The sequence below is a fragment of the Tachysurus vachellii genome, chromosome 4, assembly GCF_030014155.1.
Source record: "Tachysurus vachellii isolate PV-2020 chromosome 4, HZAU_Pvac_v1, whole genome shotgun sequence".
Classification (NCBI taxonomy): Eukaryota; Metazoa; Chordata; class Actinopteri; order Siluriformes; family Bagridae; genus Tachysurus; species Tachysurus vachellii.
The window spans coordinates 828,221-849,981 of record NC_083463.1 but is presented as its reverse complement, the minus strand read 5'-3'; the positions used below and the strand labels follow the sequence as shown (position 1 = coordinate 849,981).

At 43.5% G+C, this 21,761-nt stretch overlaps 2 protein-coding genes across 2 annotated transcripts; both read left to right on the top strand.

Annotated features, from left to right (window-relative positions):
* The first annotated feature begins 906 nt into the window (after positions 1–906).
* Positions 907–17,762, top strand: espl1 (extra spindle pole bodies like 1, separase). The gene is made up of 32 exons (XM_060867284.1): positions 907–1,035; positions 1,534–1,621; positions 1,759–2,067; positions 2,912–3,625; positions 3,711–3,800; positions 4,047–4,158; positions 5,593–5,720; positions 5,820–6,013; positions 6,113–6,355; positions 7,094–7,238; positions 7,979–8,150; positions 8,320–8,459; positions 8,549–8,683; positions 9,171–9,287; positions 9,557–9,725; positions 10,386–10,514; positions 10,617–10,773; positions 10,918–11,027; positions 11,807–13,047; positions 13,258–13,606; positions 13,784–13,897; positions 13,987–14,200; positions 14,321–14,514; positions 14,606–14,733; positions 14,824–14,946; positions 15,192–15,335; positions 15,420–15,584; positions 15,706–15,810; positions 15,919–16,034; positions 16,373–16,456; positions 16,555–16,719; positions 17,285–17,762. The coding sequence occupies exons 2-32, from the start codon at positions 1,541–1,543 to the stop codon at positions 17,484–17,486; spliced, it is 6,489 nt and encodes a 2,162-aa protein (XP_060723267.1). The 5' UTR covers positions 907–1,035; positions 1,534–1,540; the 3' UTR covers positions 17,487–17,762.
* A 401-nt stretch (positions 17,763–18,163) lies between these two features.
* pfdn5 (prefoldin 5) lies at positions 18,164–21,151 on the top strand. The gene is made up of 6 exons (XM_060867021.1): positions 18,164–18,296; positions 18,621–18,723; positions 18,795–18,826; positions 19,483–19,557; positions 20,213–20,318; positions 20,847–21,151. The coding sequence occupies exons 1-6, from the start codon at positions 18,165–18,167 to the stop codon at positions 20,927–20,929; spliced, it is 531 nt and encodes a 176-aa protein (XP_060723004.1). The 5' UTR covers position 18,164; the 3' UTR covers positions 20,930–21,151.
* The last annotated feature ends 610 nt before the right edge of the window (positions 21,152–21,761 follow it).

The window sequence follows — 21,761 nt, the reverse complement described above, 5'->3', positions numbered from 1 at the left end:
TTTCTCACTTTAGATATGTACAATGCCGCATGTGCCAGAGTAAATAAAATCATGGAAAGCAGCTTTTTACCTTAAATATTACAGTTGTCTCCTGTTTATATTTTCAATGAGTACCAAACAGTAGCTCTTTTTCTTTGCATCACCTCAATTAAAACGATCCCGACTGGCTCCTGGTTCTGATCTATGTAGTGAGCTTCAAACATTTGTGCAGTGTTTGGACTAAAAAACAACAGTGGACATTAGCCAGTATCTTAGCGTCAATATTTTCAGCGAATGTATGTGATAACTAACTAATATAATTAATTAATTAATTAATTAATCAATATAATTAATATTCTTTATAATAACCTTTTGTTCTATGTTTGTTCTGTAAAGCTGCTTTGAGACAATGTCAATTGTAAAAAGCGCCATACAAATAAACTTGAACTGTAAATTTAATTGAAAACTGAACTGTAAATTAAACTGTATATTAAACTGTAAATAGCACTAATGTTACTTTAACTGTGAGTTTCTATTGCACACTAACACGGTAATCATGTACATTATCTAAGGTAACTCAGCTCAGACCAGCTCGCAGATTATTTTCAGTATCATGAATGTAAATAAACACGTGTGTATTTTGTCACGTGTAAGAAAATGTCAGTACTTTGACATTGCTGTTGTTTTATTCTTGTATTTGGTACTGCTTATATGTTTATATGTTACATAAAAACTAAATAACTAATTTTCATGGAAAACATTACGATTCTTTATGAAACATTATGAAGAGAATTTGTGTGTTAAAAAAGAAAAACTGAAAGGAAAATAAAGACATGACGCCATATTTCTGAGCCCATGAACTAACAACACGGGCTACACTACAATACCCAGAATGCCATGCTTCCGGGTTCCCGACAGGCAGCGCGGATTTTGAATAAGTGCACGAAGCCACGGTCGGTTACAAACACCACAGAAGAGCTGAGTGCTAACGAAGCTAACGCTAACAACAACGACGCTAACGCAGATATTTACATCTAAAACCCAGTCGGGGTCGCGGTAAGTGGTAGGTTAGTGAAGTTTAAACACTGTTTAGCTTCAGGTTGTTAGCCTGTTAGCTGTCCGCCACAGTTTGTTTGTTTATTTATTTATTTGTCAAAGTCGTCAAAAGTTTAATAGAAACATTTCAGTTATGTAGTGACGTCACTCTGAATGTTTAATTCTTTACTAGTACACATAATGTGGGGAATGATTTAGAACTGATAAATAAATAAATAAATAAATAAATTTGCCTCATAAACAGTTATTACACAGTTAATAAACAAACAGTTTAGAACCGGAAGTGTGTTTCCGTTTGGGTCGAACTTCCGGTCAGTGACACATGGTGATGTTTATAGAGCTGAACGTCTGAGTGTTGGAGATAAAGTGAAGTCTTAAACACAATCCAGTTCACACTGGTTGACCCTCATCGTGTGTGTGTGTGTGTGTGTGTGTGTGTGTGTGTGTGTGTGTGTGTGTGTGTGTGTGTGTGTGTGTGAGACTGCTGTATTTCTGCAGAAGAAGAATGAAATGTCTAAAAACAGATGATTATGTCCAGAGGATATCTTGTGTAAAGGACACTGTGATTCTTCACGATGAGCTGAAGGTAAGACACTGGACCATGATGTGGTGGCTGATTTTATACCAGGACAGTTGTTTCTGAACCCCCACAGTGCTCATCAGGTTGTTACCCTGTTATGTGTATGACAGACCGTGACCCTGTATTGCATTCGTCTCCTACAGAAACATATAAAGGACGGCCTGGGACCGTTCGGCCGGACGGCGTGCGATCGGATCATTCGTGCCTGCAACCAGCGTCTCGGCGGAGGAGGAGGTCTAGATCCAGAGCTTCAGGAGCGCCTGGTGGATCTTGTGGAGCTGGCCACGCTGGGGTACGGATCTGTCACAGAACAAGGAGTACAGTGTTCCTCACTTTATCTGGAGAAGATTATCTTCCACATTCTTCAGAAGCTGGTGACATGTGAAGCTCATGCTGCTGCAGGTCGACTGGGGGAGTTCATGTATGTCAGACTGCAGGGAGCATCCTTACAGGTACGGACATGGACAAGCCTACAGGAGAGGTGTTGTAATACATGAGGTTAAATAATGTGCTCTGAAACTATTATAGTGAACCAGAGAGCTTCTTGTCAATTAAACAATAAATTAAATGCATTTTTTGGGTTTCACTTTTTTATTGAGGTAAAATGAGATTTCTCTTTATAGGTTTATGTAAATGACTAACAGTAGAAAATGGAATCTTTTACTTTGGACGTACAAATAAATTTCATAAGATTCTACTGAAATCACTGATAAGTGCAGCTTCAGTGTTCAGATGAGAAAATCTTCCTCGACCTCGAACACTTTCCTGCTGTAGAAATAGAAAGCAGTAAAAACTAGTTCCGGTTTCTTTACAGTTGTTTGAATGATCTGTAGCATCCCTGTGCCATCAGATGCCCCTTTTCCACCAAAGCAGTTTGAGTGCTGGTTCAGAGTCTGAGAACACCAGAGCCTGTGACCAACAAGACAAAAGAGAACGTCGTTAGCACCATTGTTAAATAATTTTAAATCAGGATTCGCTGCATTTGGATGCTAATGTAGGTTCACAAAGCCATGAGCATTAACAGTAAAGCAACATCCGCCATTGTTGATGTTGTGTTTGTGTTTGATGCTGCTGCGCTAACGTTATATAAAGTAACGACAGACTCGGCTCTGTGACGGCTCTCTAACCGATGGAAAGGTAAACAGGTTCTTAAAAGGTTCGCCAGTGGAACCAACGTTGCACAAGCACCAGCTCTGAACCAGCACCTGGTTCTTTCTGGTGGAAAAGGGGCACATGTCACCTTTTTATAAAAGTAGTTCTCTCTCCAGTCTTTCAGTCTGATGTCTTTGATTGCAGGCTGAAGACTTCAGTGTTCTGGTGCGGAACTGTTTCGCCGTCCTGTGGAACCGCTCGAGCGGTGCTCAGGCCTCCAGCCTATCGCCCAGAGAGAGACTCGTTGGGCAGCTGCAGGCTCTGCGTTTCCGTCTGTTGGAGGAAACGTCCTCCACCTCGTCTAAGGTCCCTCTGTTTGTGGAGGAGGCGCTGAACGAGTACGAGCGTTCGTGTGGAAGCTTGTCTCAGGACGATGCTGTGTTTTTGCTCTCTGAGTTCCGGACACATTTTCTGAGCTCACACGTGGAGCGGGATCACACTCTGACTCAACCCCTGCTGGCTGTGAGGTGTGAGACGGTGGTGAAGGTGTGCAAGCCGCTGTGTAAGAACAGACTGTGGGATGCAGCGGCACGTCTGGTGGACGGATCGCTGGAGTGCGTGCGGAAGCTGGCGAAGGGCTTGTGCCCGGTGCTGGACTTGGCGAGTCGGGCGGTGCGACTGCATCAAGACTTCGGCTCCTGTGGGGAATGCAGCAAAGTGTTCACAGACTGCGCTCGCATCCTCAGAGCTCTGCCTGATGTTCTCAGTGATACAGAAAGCCATGCCCTGTTAGAGGCGTGTCAGCTGGTTGTCTGGGTGACGGAAGCAGGGCAGACAAAAGGGATGGGCAGAGCTACGCTGCTGGCCAGTTTTTCCTTTTGGGAGGAATATCAGGAGTTTCTAATCAAACAGCAAAAGGTGAGTCATTTACTTCCCTCTTTCCACTTGTCTTGCCTTTTCCTCTCCTTTCCTTAATATGCGTTTATTTCTTCTTGTGTTTCAGAGATCGTTCTCACAGCAGCTGCAGTATTCTCTGTGCTTCAGTCTATACCAGGGCTTCATCAGCACATACGACAGTTTACACAACTCACAGGTAACTTCTCTCTCACACACACTCGCACACACACACATACCCACTGCACATTTATCAACACCAAACAGACAGGAGATATAGGAGGGTTTAGTTATCTCTCTCTACATTAGGCGGGTTGCCATGACAACATGTGGAACAACCGTGTGTGTGTATAAAAATACCTCAAACTTTCTTTTATGTCTTCTATTCTATTTTTGTCACATGTTCTGAGAACTTTAGGTACTAAACGTGTGTGTGTGTGTGTAGGACACGGTTGTTGAATTTCTGGACAGAATTGTGTTATACTGCCAGTCTACACTGGGACGCATGATGACTGAACTTCGCATACTGTCCAATGACGGCTTCTTCCTGAAAGCAGGTCAGTCACAGCTTTGTGTTTTTATACCACAGACTTCTGGAACACATTAAATATTCATTAGAGAGAAAAAAATAACACTCATATTTTCAGTGTAGCCTGTAATTAGCTGCCAGTATTCACCTTTCTCTTACTGGTTAGTACGTGTATTAGGATGGTTTCCTGTACATTAGAGTCTATTATACAGATGACGCACAACTTTATCTGCCATTAAACTAAAATGATACCAGCTCTAATATTATTGCTGTACTGCCTAAAGGATATTAAAGCTTGCATGGCCTGTTGGCGGTGGGTTTATATTATGGGGCATGTCTGTGTCTGTAAGTGATGTCATTCACAGTCGAGCGTTGTGTTGAGCGCCTCGCGGTCAGTGAACAGGACAGAACATGTGGATGTGACTGTTTATTTACGATCGATGCGATCGGTGTTGTTGTTGTTGACGTCGTGATATTTTCACAACAAACCAAAGTCGGTTCCAAAGCTGCAGCAGCTGAGAGATTGTCTTTGTCATTAACACTGTTTATTTTTATTATTATTATTATTATTATTATTATTATTATTATTATTATTGATTTTAAAGGATCCTAACATCAGTCAGAGGTATAATAAATATACACACAAATAAAAAAGTGCAAAATATTACAGCAATAACTAAAGTCAAGCAAAAATGTGAAACAGCTTATAGACTAAAAACATTTTACAGATTTTTTTTTATTACTTAAACAATTTATTTAAATATTGTTGAGTTTCAGATTTTAAAATTAAGCTCAAGGGCTTTTTACCCCCAATTTACATTCATGAATACTAAATTAAGTCAAAAGAAACAGCAAGTTCATTAATAAATATTCCTTATGATGAGATTTGTCAAAGGAGAAAAAGCCGAACAAACATTTTAAAGCAGAGCTGAACGTCAGACACCATGTGAGTCTTATAACAGAGCAGAAATGGGACCAGAGCAGGACCGAGTGAGAGAAACTCCAACATGCGTGAGAAAAAGTTTCATCATGTAAACCACAAAAAGTACAGCATGTTAATATCACAATTAAATCTGTCAACAAGACGATAAGTCCAAGGATGAGCTTAAAGGAAATGTCTTTGGTTTTGTTAGTGATTGCGTATTTATGGGGACGTTTCCAAATTTTACACCACCACAACTTCATCAATAAAATAGGGCTGAAGACAAGATCCCTCTGAAACAGTGTGAACAAAGGGATTGTTGAGAAACAATGCGAGCAACATCAGAATCAGCAGAATTCAGGGAAGATGTAGGAGTCTGAGGGCAGAAGCATCTTTAGACCAGAGGGAATTACATCCATAATCACAGCATAACACACACACAGTTGGTGCAGAATGCAAATCAAGTTTATGATGACGATCTGAACAATACAAGAGAATCATGTATACTGTAAATGTAATTAATTCTGTGTGTGTGTGTAGTGTGTGTGGTGAACAATGTGGTGTATGAGTTATTTAACAGGAAGCTGTATAAGGAAGCCTACGGACTGGTGGAGATTATATGCCAGGAGCTGAGTAAAGACTGTCCATCGTCTTTCCCTGTGGACAGAGTAAGTCCTGCCGCTGTGACCACAGACCTACACGGCTTACCTGCATATGATGCTTTAGTGTGTGTGTGTGTGTGTGTGTGTGTGTGTGTGTGTGTTCAGGTGAACCGCTGCTTCATGCTAGCAGTGCAGTCCAGTCGGCGAGCGTCTCAGCTAGACCGAGCTCTAGATTGGGTGGTGCGCTGGATTCAGGTTTTAGGTTCTCGGGTTCTGGATCATCTTACAGAACCGGTGTCACTGTGGGTCAAAACCAAGTGCGACGCTGCCCGGGCCGGCGAGGAGGAAACACGCCTCAGGTAACAAGCATTCTGTCGTGTTCTCGTTTAGCTCTTACAGACTCCTGTTAGATGCTGATAGGTTCAAACCTGAGCTGCTGTGTCTTGTGTCTGGGTCAGAACCCTGAGGGATGGCATGGGAACAGTGACCGTGGACGAGGAGGTGTCACTGCGTCTCCTGGAGGAGGAGCTGCGGATGTATAAAGAGCAGAGCGGAGACACTGCACAGGAGCGCTATAACACACTCTGCGACCTCCTGGATATCTGCCACGAGGAAACCACACACACTCTCCGTCGTGCCTCTTACCTGTGTGAGATGGCTCAGGTGGTGTGTTACCGGGACTTCAGCGAACAGACCGACTGGTGTGTACACACACACACACACACACACACACACACACACACACAGGGATGTGTAATAGAGCTGTCTATCACCACTGTTTTGTAGGATCATTTTTAAGAACTTGTGTGTATTTGTATGAATAGGTACACACACGTGAACACCCATTATTTTAGGGGTTAATGTTATTTGTGTAGTCTTCTGTGAAAGCTACTGTGATTTGTTCTGGTTGTCGTTTATTTATTTGAGTATATGATCTTCAGTAGATAGATGGAGAACCCACAAGCAATCGTACAACTTTGACTGTCTGGTTCCAACTGTGAAGCATGGGGTTGGGGCCGTGATCAGGTGCATCCTGTGGTCCAGATGTTGTTTCCAAACAATAATTTCAATTTTTAATATGATTAGGTGCCCAAACACACAGGCAAAACAGTTTAAACTTGGTTTGAGAAGCACCAGTAGAACTTCACCATCTGCCGTAGCCACCTCAATATCATCAAACCAATGTGGGAAATGTTGGTGGTCCCTGCTTTAACTTAACAGCTATATCTTCTTTAACAGCTTAGAAGATATTCTGGTAGAGTTTTGTACCCTTCATCTAGCAGACGTCAGAGGCTGTATTACATGCAAATGATGTTCCAACACTATTGATGATGAGAGATTAGATATTCCATCATTTTGTCCAATCCATGTACACACACACACACACACACACACAAAATACTTACACTTTTGTGTTTTGTTGTAATTTTCTTCTTCAGTTCTGCAGCTGATTTTGTCCAAGAGGCTTTGCGCTTGTTGGAGGAGGAGCCAGAGACAGCGGAGAACTGTGATAGGCTGAAGGATGAAAAGGCTCACGCTTCTCTCTGGCTCTACATCTGCATGCTTGAGGCCAATCTGCAGGAGGTCAGAGACAGAACATTGTACATAGACCAAAGACAGATGTGACTTCACCTGTAGGAAAAATATTAGAAGTTAGAATGAATCCCTTGTGTGTACTCTAACCTGAACACTTACAGGTTAATTATTCAACACTGACTCATATTTACAAAATAATGTTGAACGCTGGTGTGTTCTGTCCAAAATAACACACTAATGTAAACGTGACTAAAGGGTGGAAATCAGTGTGGTTTATTTATGTACTCTGCTCTTATCAGTGATTCTCTGTCTCTCTCTCTCTCTCTCTCTCTCTCTCTCTCTCTCTCTCTCTCTGTCTGTCTGTCTGTGTCTCTCTCGCTCTCTCTCTCTCTCTCTCTCTCTCTCTCTCTCTCTCTCTCTCTCTGTCTGTCTGTCTGTCTGTGTCTCTCTCTCTCTCTGTCTGTCTGTCTGTGTCTCTCTCGCTCTCTCTCTCTCTCTGTCTGTCTGTGTCTCTTTCTCTCTGTGTCTCTCGGTCTCTCTCCCTCTTTGTCTTTCCCTCTCTGTCTCTCTCTCTGTCTGTCTGTCTCTCTTTATCTCTCACTCTCTTTCGGTCTATCTCCCTCTTTGTCTTTTCCTCTCTCTATCTCTGTCTTTCTCCCTCTTTGTCTTTCTCTCTCTGTATCTCTCTGTCTCTCTCTGTTTCTGTTTGTTTCTCTCGCTGTGTGTACACAAGTGAATGTGATCTGTTCCAGTTCACCATTAAAACGTGTTACATGTGTGTTTCTCAGGCGGTGGACACAGAGAAGCGTCTGCGTGCAGTGCAGGAGGGCAGTAAGACATCTGCTGGTGCTGATCTTGAAGCGATTCCCACTAACGATCTGGAGTATGAAGACAAGCAGAAGCTCCAGGAGAGCCAGCTGGTGTACGATGGACTGCGCTTCAATCTGTCTGAACACAACAGTAAGTGAGAGACACCTTTTATACACACTGTTCTATTCACAACAAGCTTCTTTACATACAAACTGATACTGAGGCTTATACTTCTGTAACCACAGCTATATTTAATGCCATGACCTTTACAGGACTTTACAGTGTCTCTGTGTGTGTCTGGTTGTGTGTGTGTGTGTAGAGCGCATCAAGCCTTTAGATAAGAGTTTATCCCTCTGGACGACTCTACTGAAAAACGGCTCAGTACCTGCAGTGAGGGACCCTAAACACACCGCCAACTCCATCCTGCTAATGGCTGCCCTTTATACACTCATGGGCAAGGTATACACACACACACACACACACACACACACACTCCTGTAAACACACTGCTCACTCATTCCTAACTTTATGCTCTTCTGTTCCTGTAGTCGCTTCAGGCTCTGGAGTGTTATCAGCTGGCTGCGTCTCTCCTGCGACTCCTCAGTGATGTCCAGAACAGTGCTACTGCTTTGTTCCATGCTGCTAAACTCCTCCTGGACTTGGGCTCTCCACAGCTCGCACAGGTCAGCGGCACAGCACTGTGTGTGTGGGTGAAATATCTGATCTCATTTAGATATGAAGCTGACAGGAGAAACCAATCTTAGGTTCAGTAAAGTGTTTACTGTGTTCACTTATTCCACCTGAGTCACTGTGTGGTCTGAGTCCAGTTGTGCCTGTAATATCATTTAGATGGAGATCCTGTTAAACCATCACAGGTAAAAACAATAATAACTGCAGTGTTAATATCTTGGGTGATGTAGCTGAGGTCCAGGAACCATCAGAGACACATTTCACTTCTGTTTCTTCTGTTTCTGTAACTCACAGTTTAATAACACAGTATCTCTGTAATTGTAAATGATGGCTGTTGGACAAAGTACAGTAGATTTAAATGACTTTCCATAATAAATGTAGTTGATTAAATATTCCTCAGGTTGTATTACTAAGTGTGTTAGTGTTCATGGAGCTGTTGGTGTGTGTTTGCGTGACGCTGCTATGATTACTTGTTTATAGGTGCAGTTGGATCAGGCACAGAATTGTTTAAATACAGATACAAACGCTGAGGGAGTGAAAATCCTGTGTGTCACTAACACACTGCTCACAGCTCAACTGTGCTATGCATCAGGACAGGTGAATGTTTACACACAGCCACACACTCTCTCTCTCTCTCTCTCTCTCTCTCTCTCACGCACTCACTCGCTCTCTCTCTCTCTCACGCACTCACTCACGCTCTCTCTCTCTCTCTCACACACACACTCTCTCTCTCTCTCTCTCACACACACACACACACACTCACTTTATTATTCACCAATACATGTGTTCTAAAGCTAAACTCAACCAAACAGATTAGGGGTGTGTGTGTGTGTGTGTGTGTGTGTGTGTGTGTGTGTGTGTGACAGGTGGAAGCAGGTGTGCACAGTCTGTGTGAGGTGTTGAAGGAAACTGCTCTGCATCACTCTAAAAGCTGGTACATGCTGAAGGCTCGAGCTCTGCAGACTGCCAGCGCTTACCTCAGTCTGGACACAAGGATGTTGCACACACACCTGCGGCAGACCATCGTGCAGCACGGTACACACACTTCACTTGTACACACATTCATGCTAGTGAACACTTGTTGTTGTTATGTTAGCTTGTAGAAGACAGCAGTCTGTTTTGTTAATTCTTCTTAGACAAAAAAATGTATTAATTTCTGCTCCTCCTAGGGCTTTCAAGCCACATACACTAAAGTCAGAGATGTTGTAGACCTGGTCTGGAGTTTGTGGCTCTTACTTTTCTAAGCGATCTGAGTTCCAGTTCTCATGGTACCAGGTCTCAAAATGGCCTTTTTTGCCATAGACACCAATTATAAATTATATTATTTAGAGGTTTATAACTCTGCAAGCTTTCGATGTATCTACACCGAACTCATTCCTGTAGCCCCGCCCCAAATATGCAAAATCAAAAAACTTTCCACAACATTGATATGTGACATATCAAAACGCTCAGAACAATGAGGGGAACTTCCTCACGGGTATTCGGAAGATGGCACATGCTTGTATCCACTTGCCTCTAAAATTATTGGCACCCTAGCGTACCGGCCTTTGGGAATACTTGCTCCAGCAAGACTACCTTTTTTTTTTTTTTGTCTTTTTTTGCTTGCTAACATGTCAGTTTCTTATTTTTTTTGCTTGCTAAAAAACAGAATTAAAAAAAGAATAATAAAAAGCAGTTATGAATTTGTGTGTATAGGGTTAAAGACTCCAGACACTGCTCAATATGAAGCATTGAAGCTCCTGTGCAGTCTGGTGATGATGCTGCTGGGTAATGGCTTTTACGGAGCTCCTGCTGTCAACACAGACACTCGGTTTGTAGATCAAGGTACAAACAATAGAAGTTGCTGTTAGTGGAGCTAGAACGCTTGAGAAACATGAATCACATGTACTCGAGTACACGGTGGTTACATTTTTGTTGTGTGTTTAGGAGACAGTGTGGTGTTTAAATGGCTGTTACTCAGTGAGGTGCTGCTCTGCTCTGAGAGGATGGTGCGTTTGAGGTGCAGCGGAGGAACAGCTCATGAAGCCAAGGCTCAGTGCCTAGAGGCCCTCAAACTTGCCACAAAACTGCACACACTCAGCCAGTGAGTCCTGATTTCTAAAACTTAACACACACTAAGCATGCTCTAAATATCAAGTCTTAAAATGATGAGAACATTTACATGTGGCATATCTATCTGGAGTGAGTTATAAAGGTCTGTCTGTCTCTGTCTGTCTGTCTGTGGTAGCTGTGCTGAGCTGTTGGTGTTGAAGGCTGAGTTGGAGTTGATGAAAGGTGCAGGTGAAGCCAGTGTATTAGATCTGGAGCAGGTCAGACACTTACTGGATCTTTGCACAGGTAACAGAAGTTTTCATGTATTTCCGGGTGGTTTAACATCCAGTCCTCTGTACATCTCATGTTTATATGAGTGCACTTCAATCAAATCAAATCAAATTTTATGTGTATGTGACAAATAAGATTTGATTTGATTTTATTTTGATTTGACTCTTATCCTAATACATCATTTATTACAGAAACAATGATTTTCTCCTCTCTATTATAAGAAGTTTAATCTTTAGTCTCCAGTGTCAACACTTTATAATGTCCAAAATTCAGCTTTTAATTTTATTGACTACTTCTTTGTAATTAAATAATTTAGAAACAATTATTGGGGGCACGGTGGCTTAGTGGTTAGCACGTTCTCCTCACACCTCCAGGGTTGGGGGTTCGATTCCCGCCTCCACCTTGTGTGTGTGGAGTTTGCATGTTCTCCCCGTGCCTTGGGGGTTTCCTCCGGGTACTCCGGTTTCCTCCCCAAGTCCAAAGACATGCATGGTAAGTTGATTGGCATCTCTGGAAAATTGTCCGGTGTGTGTGTGTGTGTGTGTGTGTGTGTGTGTGCCCTGTGATGGGTTGGCACTCCGTCCAGGGTGTATCCTACCTTGATGCCCGATGACGCTCCCCGTGACCCGAGGTAGTTCGGATAAGCGGTAGAAGATGAATGAATGAATGAAAAACAATTATTTATTCCTCATAATTGTGTCGAAATTTGTCATTATTTTGAAAACACTGTGTGAAGTTATTAAGTAATAAATGTAGCTATTTACACTGAGACATTTCTCTGGGTATCACTGTAGATTTTGGACATCAGCAGCACCAGAAGTCCAAGATGAAGATAAAACCTCGTAAAGGTCGACCGGTTGTGAAAGCCTCTGTCCATGAGATCCCTGAGGAGGAAGAGGAGGATATACGTGGGCTCCTAAGTTCTCGCTCGTTGGGCCGGGAAGCTTTAGAGGAGCTGTCTGAGTTGGGGCAGGATGCGTCGCCCCCTCTGAAGCCCAAACGCCAGCGTGTGCTCTCCTGCCTGAGCCACGCTGAGACCTGCTCCTGTCCCTGCTGCACTGAACCTGGACTGGCTCGAGTCAGCGTGCTCTGGGCCCTGGCGCAGGCCGACACCCTGAGTGAGGCGCCAAATTCACGTCGGCTCCGCCAGATCGCTAAACTGCGCTGTCACAGTATCGGCATAAAGCTCCAAGCCCGCTTGGCAACACTGGTGTCCGTTAAATGTCCGGGAAAGCCATGCTTGCTGCAGCCAGAGGTTGTGAGGGTGCACCTGAGCACAGTGTTGACAGAGCTGTGCTGCAGCGTGGCTGAGACGAGGAAAACTGTCGCTTTGTGGGACGAGATAGAGGCAGGACTGGAAGCTGTAGAGCCCAGAGGAGCACTGTTACCTGAGTTGGGGCCTCTGAAGGCGGCTCTGCTGGCGGCAAAAGCTGTGGCCTGCTGCTTGGCTCTGGCTGGAAAGAAGCAGTGTAGCCCTGAAGAGCTCTTATCCTCCATGTGGGGCTGGAATCCTCCAACAGCTCCTAAATTCAAAACACTGGTTAAACCCAGAGGAAAGAGCTCCAGCAGTGACAAACCTCTTCCAGCCACTGCGCCATCAGCTAAGAAGCTGACGGAGAGCAAACTAGAGGTGTGTGTAGAGCCAGGGCGTAAAAAAAATACAGAAGTTGCTATCACTTCCTCAAAGAAAGCCAAGAGCTCCATGCCAAAAATCATCACCGCAAAGCCTGCTATGGTCTTCAAAACCCCCCGAACATCTAGAACCCCCAGGCCCAGGTCTGTCTCAGTCGTGACTCCGGCTGGCGCGGCCACTAACTTGAGCGCGTTTGACTTCACCAATGAGGTACCTGATATTGCAGTAAGCTCCACCCCTCTTCCTGCAGCCAGGGCCACACCCAGTAGCCGCTGTGGGGTCACGAGGTCAAAGGACATTTCAAAGGGTTCCTTCCAGGTTTTTGAAGATTCATCACCTCTGCAAGAGAAACCTGTACCAGTTCCAGCTGCTCCGAAACGGACCAAACGCTCACGCTTTAAGGTATGAGCAGTGACCTGTACATGTCTTACTCACAGGCACGTGCACGTGAAAATTTGTGAATGTGCAGACGTGGATGTTCACATGGTCACACATGAAGATGTGAGGAAGTCTGAAAGGACAAACACACAGTAGCTAATAATAAATCCCACATCCCATGTTATATTTTACCCATAAACCCCCTGTTTCTTCTTTCTGTTATGTTCATGGCAGGTGGAGTTTAGTGATGAGAGCGACACTGAGGTGGCTGATGCGCCAGAGACAAAATCAGACAACAAGCGCTCCGTGTCCTCTGCACCAAAATCCACATCTAAAAGCCGAGCTGAAGAGCAGAACCGGCCCAGACGCACGAGAACCATGAAGAAAAGCACCGCCCTCTGTCCCAGCGGTGCCTCCTCTGAGGAAGAAACACAACCGCGACGGGGACGATCCAGAAAAGCTCAGAGCTCCGATGATGTGGAGAAACCGGAGAAGATGAGGATGAGTCGAGAAGATGAGTGTGGAGATGGTCTGGATATCAGTCTGGAGGACCTTCAGGAGACTGACTCAGAGATGAACGCAGGTGCGTGTCTGCGCGCGAGCGTGTGTGTCTGCGCGCGAGCGTGCGTGACTGCGCGCGAGCGCGTGTGTCTGCGCGTGTGTGTCTGCGCGCGAGCGCGTGTGTCTGCGCGTGTGGGTGTTTATAGACATGTCAAGTCCATGTCATTTATGTATATGTACTTGTGTTTGTCTGATGCAGACTGTGAGGTGCTGAGGAGAGACCTGGGAGTGGATCCTACCAGAGACTGTGTGAAGGAGCTCAGAAGCTCTGGACAGACAGGAATACCGATGCCACACACACATGTCACACCAGGTGAATGACTTTCCTGTTTCAGTTGCATCACTCAGTGGACCTGCCTATAGGAGCTGTTAGTTAAATTTTTTTGATACATGTACACACAGGAGAGCTCTCTGTAGATGGGATCCAATCACTCCTGACCTCCTCTTGGCTCCTCCTACACCACTTTCCAAGCCCCTCCCTGTACCCACACCTGTGCTCGTTGCTCGCCCAGTCACTTGGCCTGTCTGATCCCGTCACCACAGCCATGCTTCATGCTCAGTCACTGGGCGTATCCTCTCGTCACCACATGACGCGTCACCTGGCCAGTCGGATCAGGTATGTTCAGTGGGCTGTATTTATTGTTTGTGGGGTATTTTTTGTTTGTACTGTGAGATTCTAGAAGTTCCAGCTGTGTTAGAAACTCCTCTGAACCCAGGTCTTATCCCTCATGGTTAGGAAGCTGAATAAGTCGAGTAGCGATGTAGCAGAGAGTCTGAGTGGTCTGAGTTTGGAGGAATCTTCCAGTCAGATGCAGAAACAGGTTCTGTCTTCACTGGAGAACATTTACTCCTTCACCTGCACGCAGCCGACTCACTTCCCAGACACACACTGTGGAGAGTTCACACAGCAGATCAAACACCTGCCTACAGGTAAAACACACAACATGCTGATGTCTGTGTGTGACTGCTCGAGCAGCGTGTGGATTAGCTGTGATTAAGGGGAGTGTGTCATTTCCTACAGGTGTAACTGTGTGTTTGCTCTCTCTCGTGGGGGTGTGTCCTGGTGAGATTGGCAGTACACTTCTTATCACTCGACTAGAGCAGGGCTCCGCCCCCATCACCATGAGGATCCCGACTGCGCAAACACGTGTATGAGCAATGTTTGTTTCTACAGTGTGTTGTACCAGCATGTGCTGCTGTTTGTTTAGTGTGTGTGTGTGTGTGTGTGTGTGTGTGTAGCGATCTATGGATGTGCTGCTGGAGGAGATGGAGGCGGTGCTGCAGGGTCAGAAGAAAGTGAGTGCAGTAGCAGACAAGGCGCAGTGGTGGGAAGGCAGGAAGGCTCTCGATGCTCGTGTGCAGGTTAAAGATTCAGTGTTTAACATCATACACATTAATATGTACACATTCATTAGTGCTTATAGAATAAATCATTATCATAGACGTAATTATTTGATTTGTTCACATTCACTTTTCCTCCACAGCTTTTTAAAGGGAACAGTTTAACATGACTCTAGTGCACTAGATGCAACACAGCCTAGATGATGTTTGATATTAAATATCATCAGTCACTCAAATGTTTGTTCTTTTCTGATAATGTTTCTCAGAAACTTCTTGAGGACATGGAGGAGGCTTTGGGTGTGTGGCGAGCATTGCTCCTCCCCATGACCTCTGACCCTGAACTCCCAGCTCAAATGAAACGCCTTCAGTCGTCAGTAAAAGGGACCAAGATCACAGTGGACATGCTGAAGGTCAGAGAGACGAATGCACACAGATCACGACTCAGCAGCAGTGTTTACAGGGACACAATTTGAATGGAGTTTTCGTTCCTGCAGGTGATCATTTCCGCAGCCCCTCTGCTGTCTGTCTCCGATCTGCAGTCCCTGTGTGAGGGGGCTGGTCTACAGGATGGAGACCTCCTGATGCTGCTACAGAAGTGTGTGTGTGAGCTCAGAGGGAGGGAGGAACCTCACGGACACACCGTCCTCATTCTCGACAAGGTGGAGTAAAACATTCTAATAAAACCTGCCTTTTCACAGGATAAAGTGTTAATGCTCTAATATGTGTGTGTGTGTGTGTGTGTGTGTGTGTGTGTGTGTGTGTGTGTGTGTGATGGTACAGTATCTTCAGAAGCTGCCATGGGAGAATATCTCATGTTTAAAGCCTCGTTCTGTCACTCGTATGCCTTCACTGCAATCTGTACTGGGACACGGTCATCTCCAAGAGGTGTACACACACTCACACACACACTGCACTACTCCACCATACATTGATGTTTATTTAATAGATGAGGTCATGTGACCTGAGTGCTTGTTTTCCTCCTCCCTCACTCAGGTGGCTCCAGACTGCGTGCTGTCACGTGGTGTTGATCCTCAACAGGTTTATTTTGTACTGAATCCTGACGGAAACCTACCTGAGACAGAGAATCGCTTCAGGGACTGGTTTACTGGGTTAGAGACACACACACACACAAACACGGGGACACACACACACACTTAAAAACAGTTCTGACTCAAAAACATAACATTCCGTGTGCGCGCGCGCAATGTTATGTTTTTGAGTCAGAACTGTTTTTAACCCCTGAACAAATGTTCAAGCAGAATAATTTGTGTGGTCAAATTTTTTAAAAATCTTTTTATATTGTGCTATGAAACTGATAAAGTGCACTATAAAGTGAATAATGAACGAGTTGCTGACATCACCTTCAGTATAGAAGTTTGGTCTCAGGTACAGCTTTACAATACACAATTGTGTGTGTGTGTGTGTGTGTGTGTGACATGTTCCTCAGAGAGCGGATGTGGCAGGGTGTGTATGGATCTCCCCCTGATCCTGATCAGCTCCAGGAGGCTGTCACCATTAAAGACTTGTACATGTGAGTAAATGGTCACTACGCTGCTCTATACACATGATGTGGTGGTGTGTTTATTATTAACACTTCTGTTAAACTGATCCGTGGCCTGTCGTGTGCAGTTACGTAGGACACGGAGCTGGAGCGAGGTTCCTTGACACTCAGCGGCTGCTCCGAGGGAACGTTCACGCTGTGGCACTGCTGTTTGGGTGCAGTAGTGCTGCCCTTAGTGTGCAGGGGAACCTCGAGGGAACCGGAATCGCCCTCAGCTACCTCGCTGCCGGGTGGTAATGACACACACACTTGTGTTTTAAAAGATTAGTATATTATAAATATCATGATAAATTGTGACACGTCCAAGAAATATGATTTAAATTGAGGTTCACATTACTGAGTCTTTGTATCCAGACGTTTACACACACTGAAATGTTTTGGCTAAATCTGTGATTTAAAAATATTTACCAATTTATATTTAGTTCAGCTTTCATAAGATGTCTGGTTTATTACATGGTAGTGTTGGTCTCATGTGCGCCCCTAGTGGATATGTGAATGTCACTTGTATTACCCAAGGACAGGGGATAGCTTTATACTGGTTTAGATCTGATTCTTAAAGCTACATGATTAGCTCAAGGTGCAGAAATCATGATTATTAAAAGTCTGGATAGATTCAATCTCTACATGAGTGAAGATCAACAACAGCCCTGTTTCTCCTCATCAGTGTTTGACTGCAGATGTAATTCATGTAAGAGACACCTAAGTAATGCATTAACTTTATACACTGTTCCTTTAATGTTCTCTCTCTCTCTCTCTCTCTCTCTCTCTCTCTCTCTGTGTGTCTCTCTCTCTCCACAGTCCGTTAGTTTTGGGGAACCTGTGGGATGTGACCGATCGTGATATTGACCGCTTCACCTCCGCCCTCTTACAGTCCTGGCTGTCCGGGGGCTCGGGCTCCTCGCTGCTCCAACACCTAGTCCGATCACGCGATGCCACACACCTTAAGCACATGATCGGAGCCGCACCTGTGGCGTACGGCCTGCCTGTACACCTGCGCTAACACACACACACACACACACACACACCATCAGCTAGCATCGGTTTGTTTTTGCACTGAGCCTTAGGTGGCCTACTTGTAGTGATTGTCACAGTAAATTAAACAGCTTTTACAGCTTCGTTATTACTGGATGTAACATTTTTAAGCTTTATCACACTTTTAAGAGATTATTTAATCTGTTTATTTTGAATTTGTTCATTGTTTTTATTAAATCTCATTGTTTACTATTTTAAATGGATGTGTAACATTTCTAACTTGTATTAAATTTCTGTAATCTTTTCTTTGTGAAGGATCATTTTTACATTTATTTTATCTCACTTTTTGACCCCTCAGCTGTAATCTGTCACTAAGTGCAGAATATTTGTGGTGATGTAGTGACGCGCAGCAGCCACCAGATGGCGCAGAATCTACAGTCGATATTATTACCGCTGTTAGCTTGAATGAATAAATAAATAAATAAAGGGATGAATTAAACTCAGAATTAAAATCCTTTAGCTGCAGTTTTATAAGATCTATGTTTTATTTAGTGATGTTTTAGCACCAGCTGCTAGGAGACAGTGTGTAATTATTTATAGTGATATTAATTAGGTCACATGTTTAGTGAAATATTAGGAAGCTTTTTCTCCTGTTTACAAGTTAATCAGAGACTCGTAACAATTTGGAAGCTTTTCCTCGAATGGGATGAATGCATCAGTAAAGCTTCCGGTTAACCCGGAAGTGAATGTGATTGTCTCTCCTTTCCCCAACATGGCGGTGAATCTGACCGAACTGTCGCTGCCTCAACTGGAAGGATTAAAGTCTCAGCTGGACCAGGTGATAAACACAGTGTTACAGCTGTAATAACACTAAAGTCATGTTTATCAGACAGAGAGGTGTGTGTGTGTGTGTGTGTAAGCGAGTGTATGAGTGAGTGCATAAGTGAGTGTGTGTGTGTATAAATGAGCGTGTGTGTGTGTGTGTAAACGAGTGTGTGTGTAAAAGGGTGTGTGTGTGTATGTAAACGAGTGTGTGTGGGTGTGTAAACGAATGTGTGTTTGTGTGTAACCGAGTGTGTGTGTGTAATTGAGTGTGTGTGTTATTTCACTCCGTATTTATGTCACTGTATACACTGATAATTTAATTGGTGCTGCTGTTCAGGAGACAGAGTTCCTGTCATCGTCTATCGCTCAGTTAAAAGTGGTCCAGACCAAATACGTGGAGGCGAAGGACAGCCTGAACATCCTGAGGAAGAGTAATGAAGGTGAGCTGCTGTACACACGGCTGATGATGTTCCTGTTCAGCTCTCTTAAGCTCTTGTCTTTTCTCTCTCAGGTAAAGAGTTACTCGTCCCTCTGACCAGCTCTGTATCCTTTCACCTACTGAATCAGACTCATTACATCAAAGAGACATCAAACAATGACAAACACTTTAGAGCCCAAAGCTCTGTAACTGAGTCACGTTTCACGGGCTGCAGATCTACAGTGAGGAAGGTGAAGTGGGTGGGGCTTAAATTTATGGTTGAGATGTGAGTGCAGGTGATGAGTCACTTGTGGGCGTGGCCTGTGAGCTATATATATATATATATATATATATATATATATATATATATATATATATATATATAAAATGTGTGTGTGTGTGTGTGTGTATATATATATATATATATATATATATATATATATATATATATATATATATATATTACACGCTGACAAAAGTCTTGTCACCTATCCAAGTTGTAGGAACAACAAAAGTCTGACCTTTTGTCAGGGAGTGTATGTGTATATTATATGTCTTCTAAAGCTCGACTGGTTTGTGATGTTACGTGCTTGGTGAAGTTTGTTCTCAGATTAGATTAGCAGAGCGAGCTAACTGTACAAGCTGTACAATTCGTGAGATCAGATCAGATGAAACCACACATTCTCCAGCTCGCTATGCAGAAGTTGCCGTTGCAGCTGAAAAGCCATAAAGGAAGTGGTTTTGATGTCAGTGTTGGTCTGATTCTCCTTAACCCCTGAAGATGTACGTTCCTGGAACACTGAATGATGTGGAACACGTGCTGATCAATGTGGGGACCGGTTACTTCGTGGAGAAGGTGAGTGACAGGTGGAGCAGAGAAAATGAGTTTAAAGGTGCGGTGCACGATGTTTGAAAAATGCTTCAGAAAACTGAGTTGGGCCGACAAACAAAACAAACGTGTAGCCAATGAGCAGAAAGGGGCGTGTCTTGTCAACATGCGGTGGAGAGAGTGTTCAGTGCGCATGTCAGACGTTAGCCTCTGCTGTTACCTCTGCCTCGGGTTCTAGGTGTTGAACGTCGTCTTCCGCGTGAAACGGAGCTAAACCTTTCATGGTACAACACACAGTACTACACAAACACATTTGTATTACCATAGTATTACTCATTGTGTTCATTTACTGATAAAAATATCCCCTCGGCCAGCCGCCCCAGCAGTTTCCGCCATAATAGTTGCCTGGGGTTACATATGTATATGTGGGCGGAGCTATCAAAACAGAAGTGACACCCATTTGGGTTAGGGGTGTGTTTGTTTTGGTGATTTCAAATGTCAACATTGGCTTTCAGAGATCGTGCACCGTGCCTTTAAGCATCCAATATCCATCTTGTTACTATAAAAACAAAAACATGCTCAATTAAACATCAGCACCTTCTGACCAATCAGAGGGCAGGATTTCTCCCCTGATCCCCTGCTGAACTGTTCAGATGTTTGTTTTGTTTTTGTCATGTTTCAGAACGTGGAGGACGGTAAAGATTTCTTTAAGCGTAAAATCGACTTCTTAACCAAACAGATTGAGAAAATTCAGCCGACTCTACAGGAGAAATACGCCATGAAGCAGGGTGAGTTGATCTTGTTTGTGTGTGTGTATGCGTGTGTGTGTGTGTGTGTGTGTGTGTGTGTGTGTGTGAATTATCTAAATTTCTCCTGATTTGGATGAAATGTTTTTATATATTTGGTTAATTTCCTGCAGTATATAAACTGAGTTCATGCAGTTTATGAACTTTTTTGAGTTTGTGACATCACCATATACTACATACTACAGAGTGACACCTTTAGGTACAGAAGTTTCACTCCATACCAGCCAGCTAGCTTTGCCTATGCTAATGATGTACTCGCTTTCATTTTTGGGGTAGTTGTCATGGAAACAGTAAAATTATATTTATCTATACACACATTCAGACAGGCTGCATTGAGGATGTAAAGGATGTAATGTCTTTATACGTGTTTAGAGCCAGCATGTTTATTTTGTTTACACGTGTAGAGACATTTCTCTGATGTGTTCTTAGCCATGTTAAAACCGTTCACTTTCCTGTATCCGAGTCTCATTAGACTTTAACACCTTCTGATGTCTTCTTTCTGTCTTCCAGCTGTGGTTGAAGTCATGAATATGAAACTCCAGCAGCTTCACAGCCAACAAGCCTCACAATCTGGAGCAACCAGCAAGGCTTAGAGCAACTACACACACACACACACACACACACACACACACACACACACACACACACAACATACTCACCCATGTACACACCCACGCCGGTCTGTGTGAAGTGAATGTTTACACACTGTACTGAGATGTGAACTAAACACTGGTTCAGGATTCTTGTGTGCTTATGAATATTCATTACAGACAACAATCTATTTAATATTCAATAAACCTCTTTATCACTTCAAACCTGAGTTCATGATGATCAAGACTGTGTGTGTGTGTGCTGGAGTCTTTATTACACAGGGGGTCATTAAATATTAAATAAATATTGAAATAATTGTGATTATAGTTTTAATTATTTTTATCCTGGACTATTTTAGTATGGCTTTTTTCCCTGACTATTCTTGTTTATACAGTTTAAGTTGATTCCTAAACTATTTATAACTTTCTTATAACATTTTGTTCAGAATTACGTAAAATGAAATAATTTTAATTTGGGTCTTTTTTATTATCCTGATTAGATATGAATCTGTATTCATATCTGTATTATTACCCGGGTTAGGTTGGTGTACGTGTATAATAACCCTGGGTTAGGTTACTGCACGTTTATAATAACCCGGGTTAGGCTTCTGTACATTTATAATAACCCGGGTTAGGCTTCTGTACATTTATAATGACCCAGGTTAGGCTTCTGTATGTTTGTAATAACCTGGGTTAGGCTTCTGTACATTTATAATAACCCAGGTTAGATTGGTGTACATCTATAGTAACCCAGTTTAGGCTTCTGTATGTTTACTATAACCCAGGTTAGATTGATGTACATGTATAATAACCTGGGTTAGACTTCTGTACATTT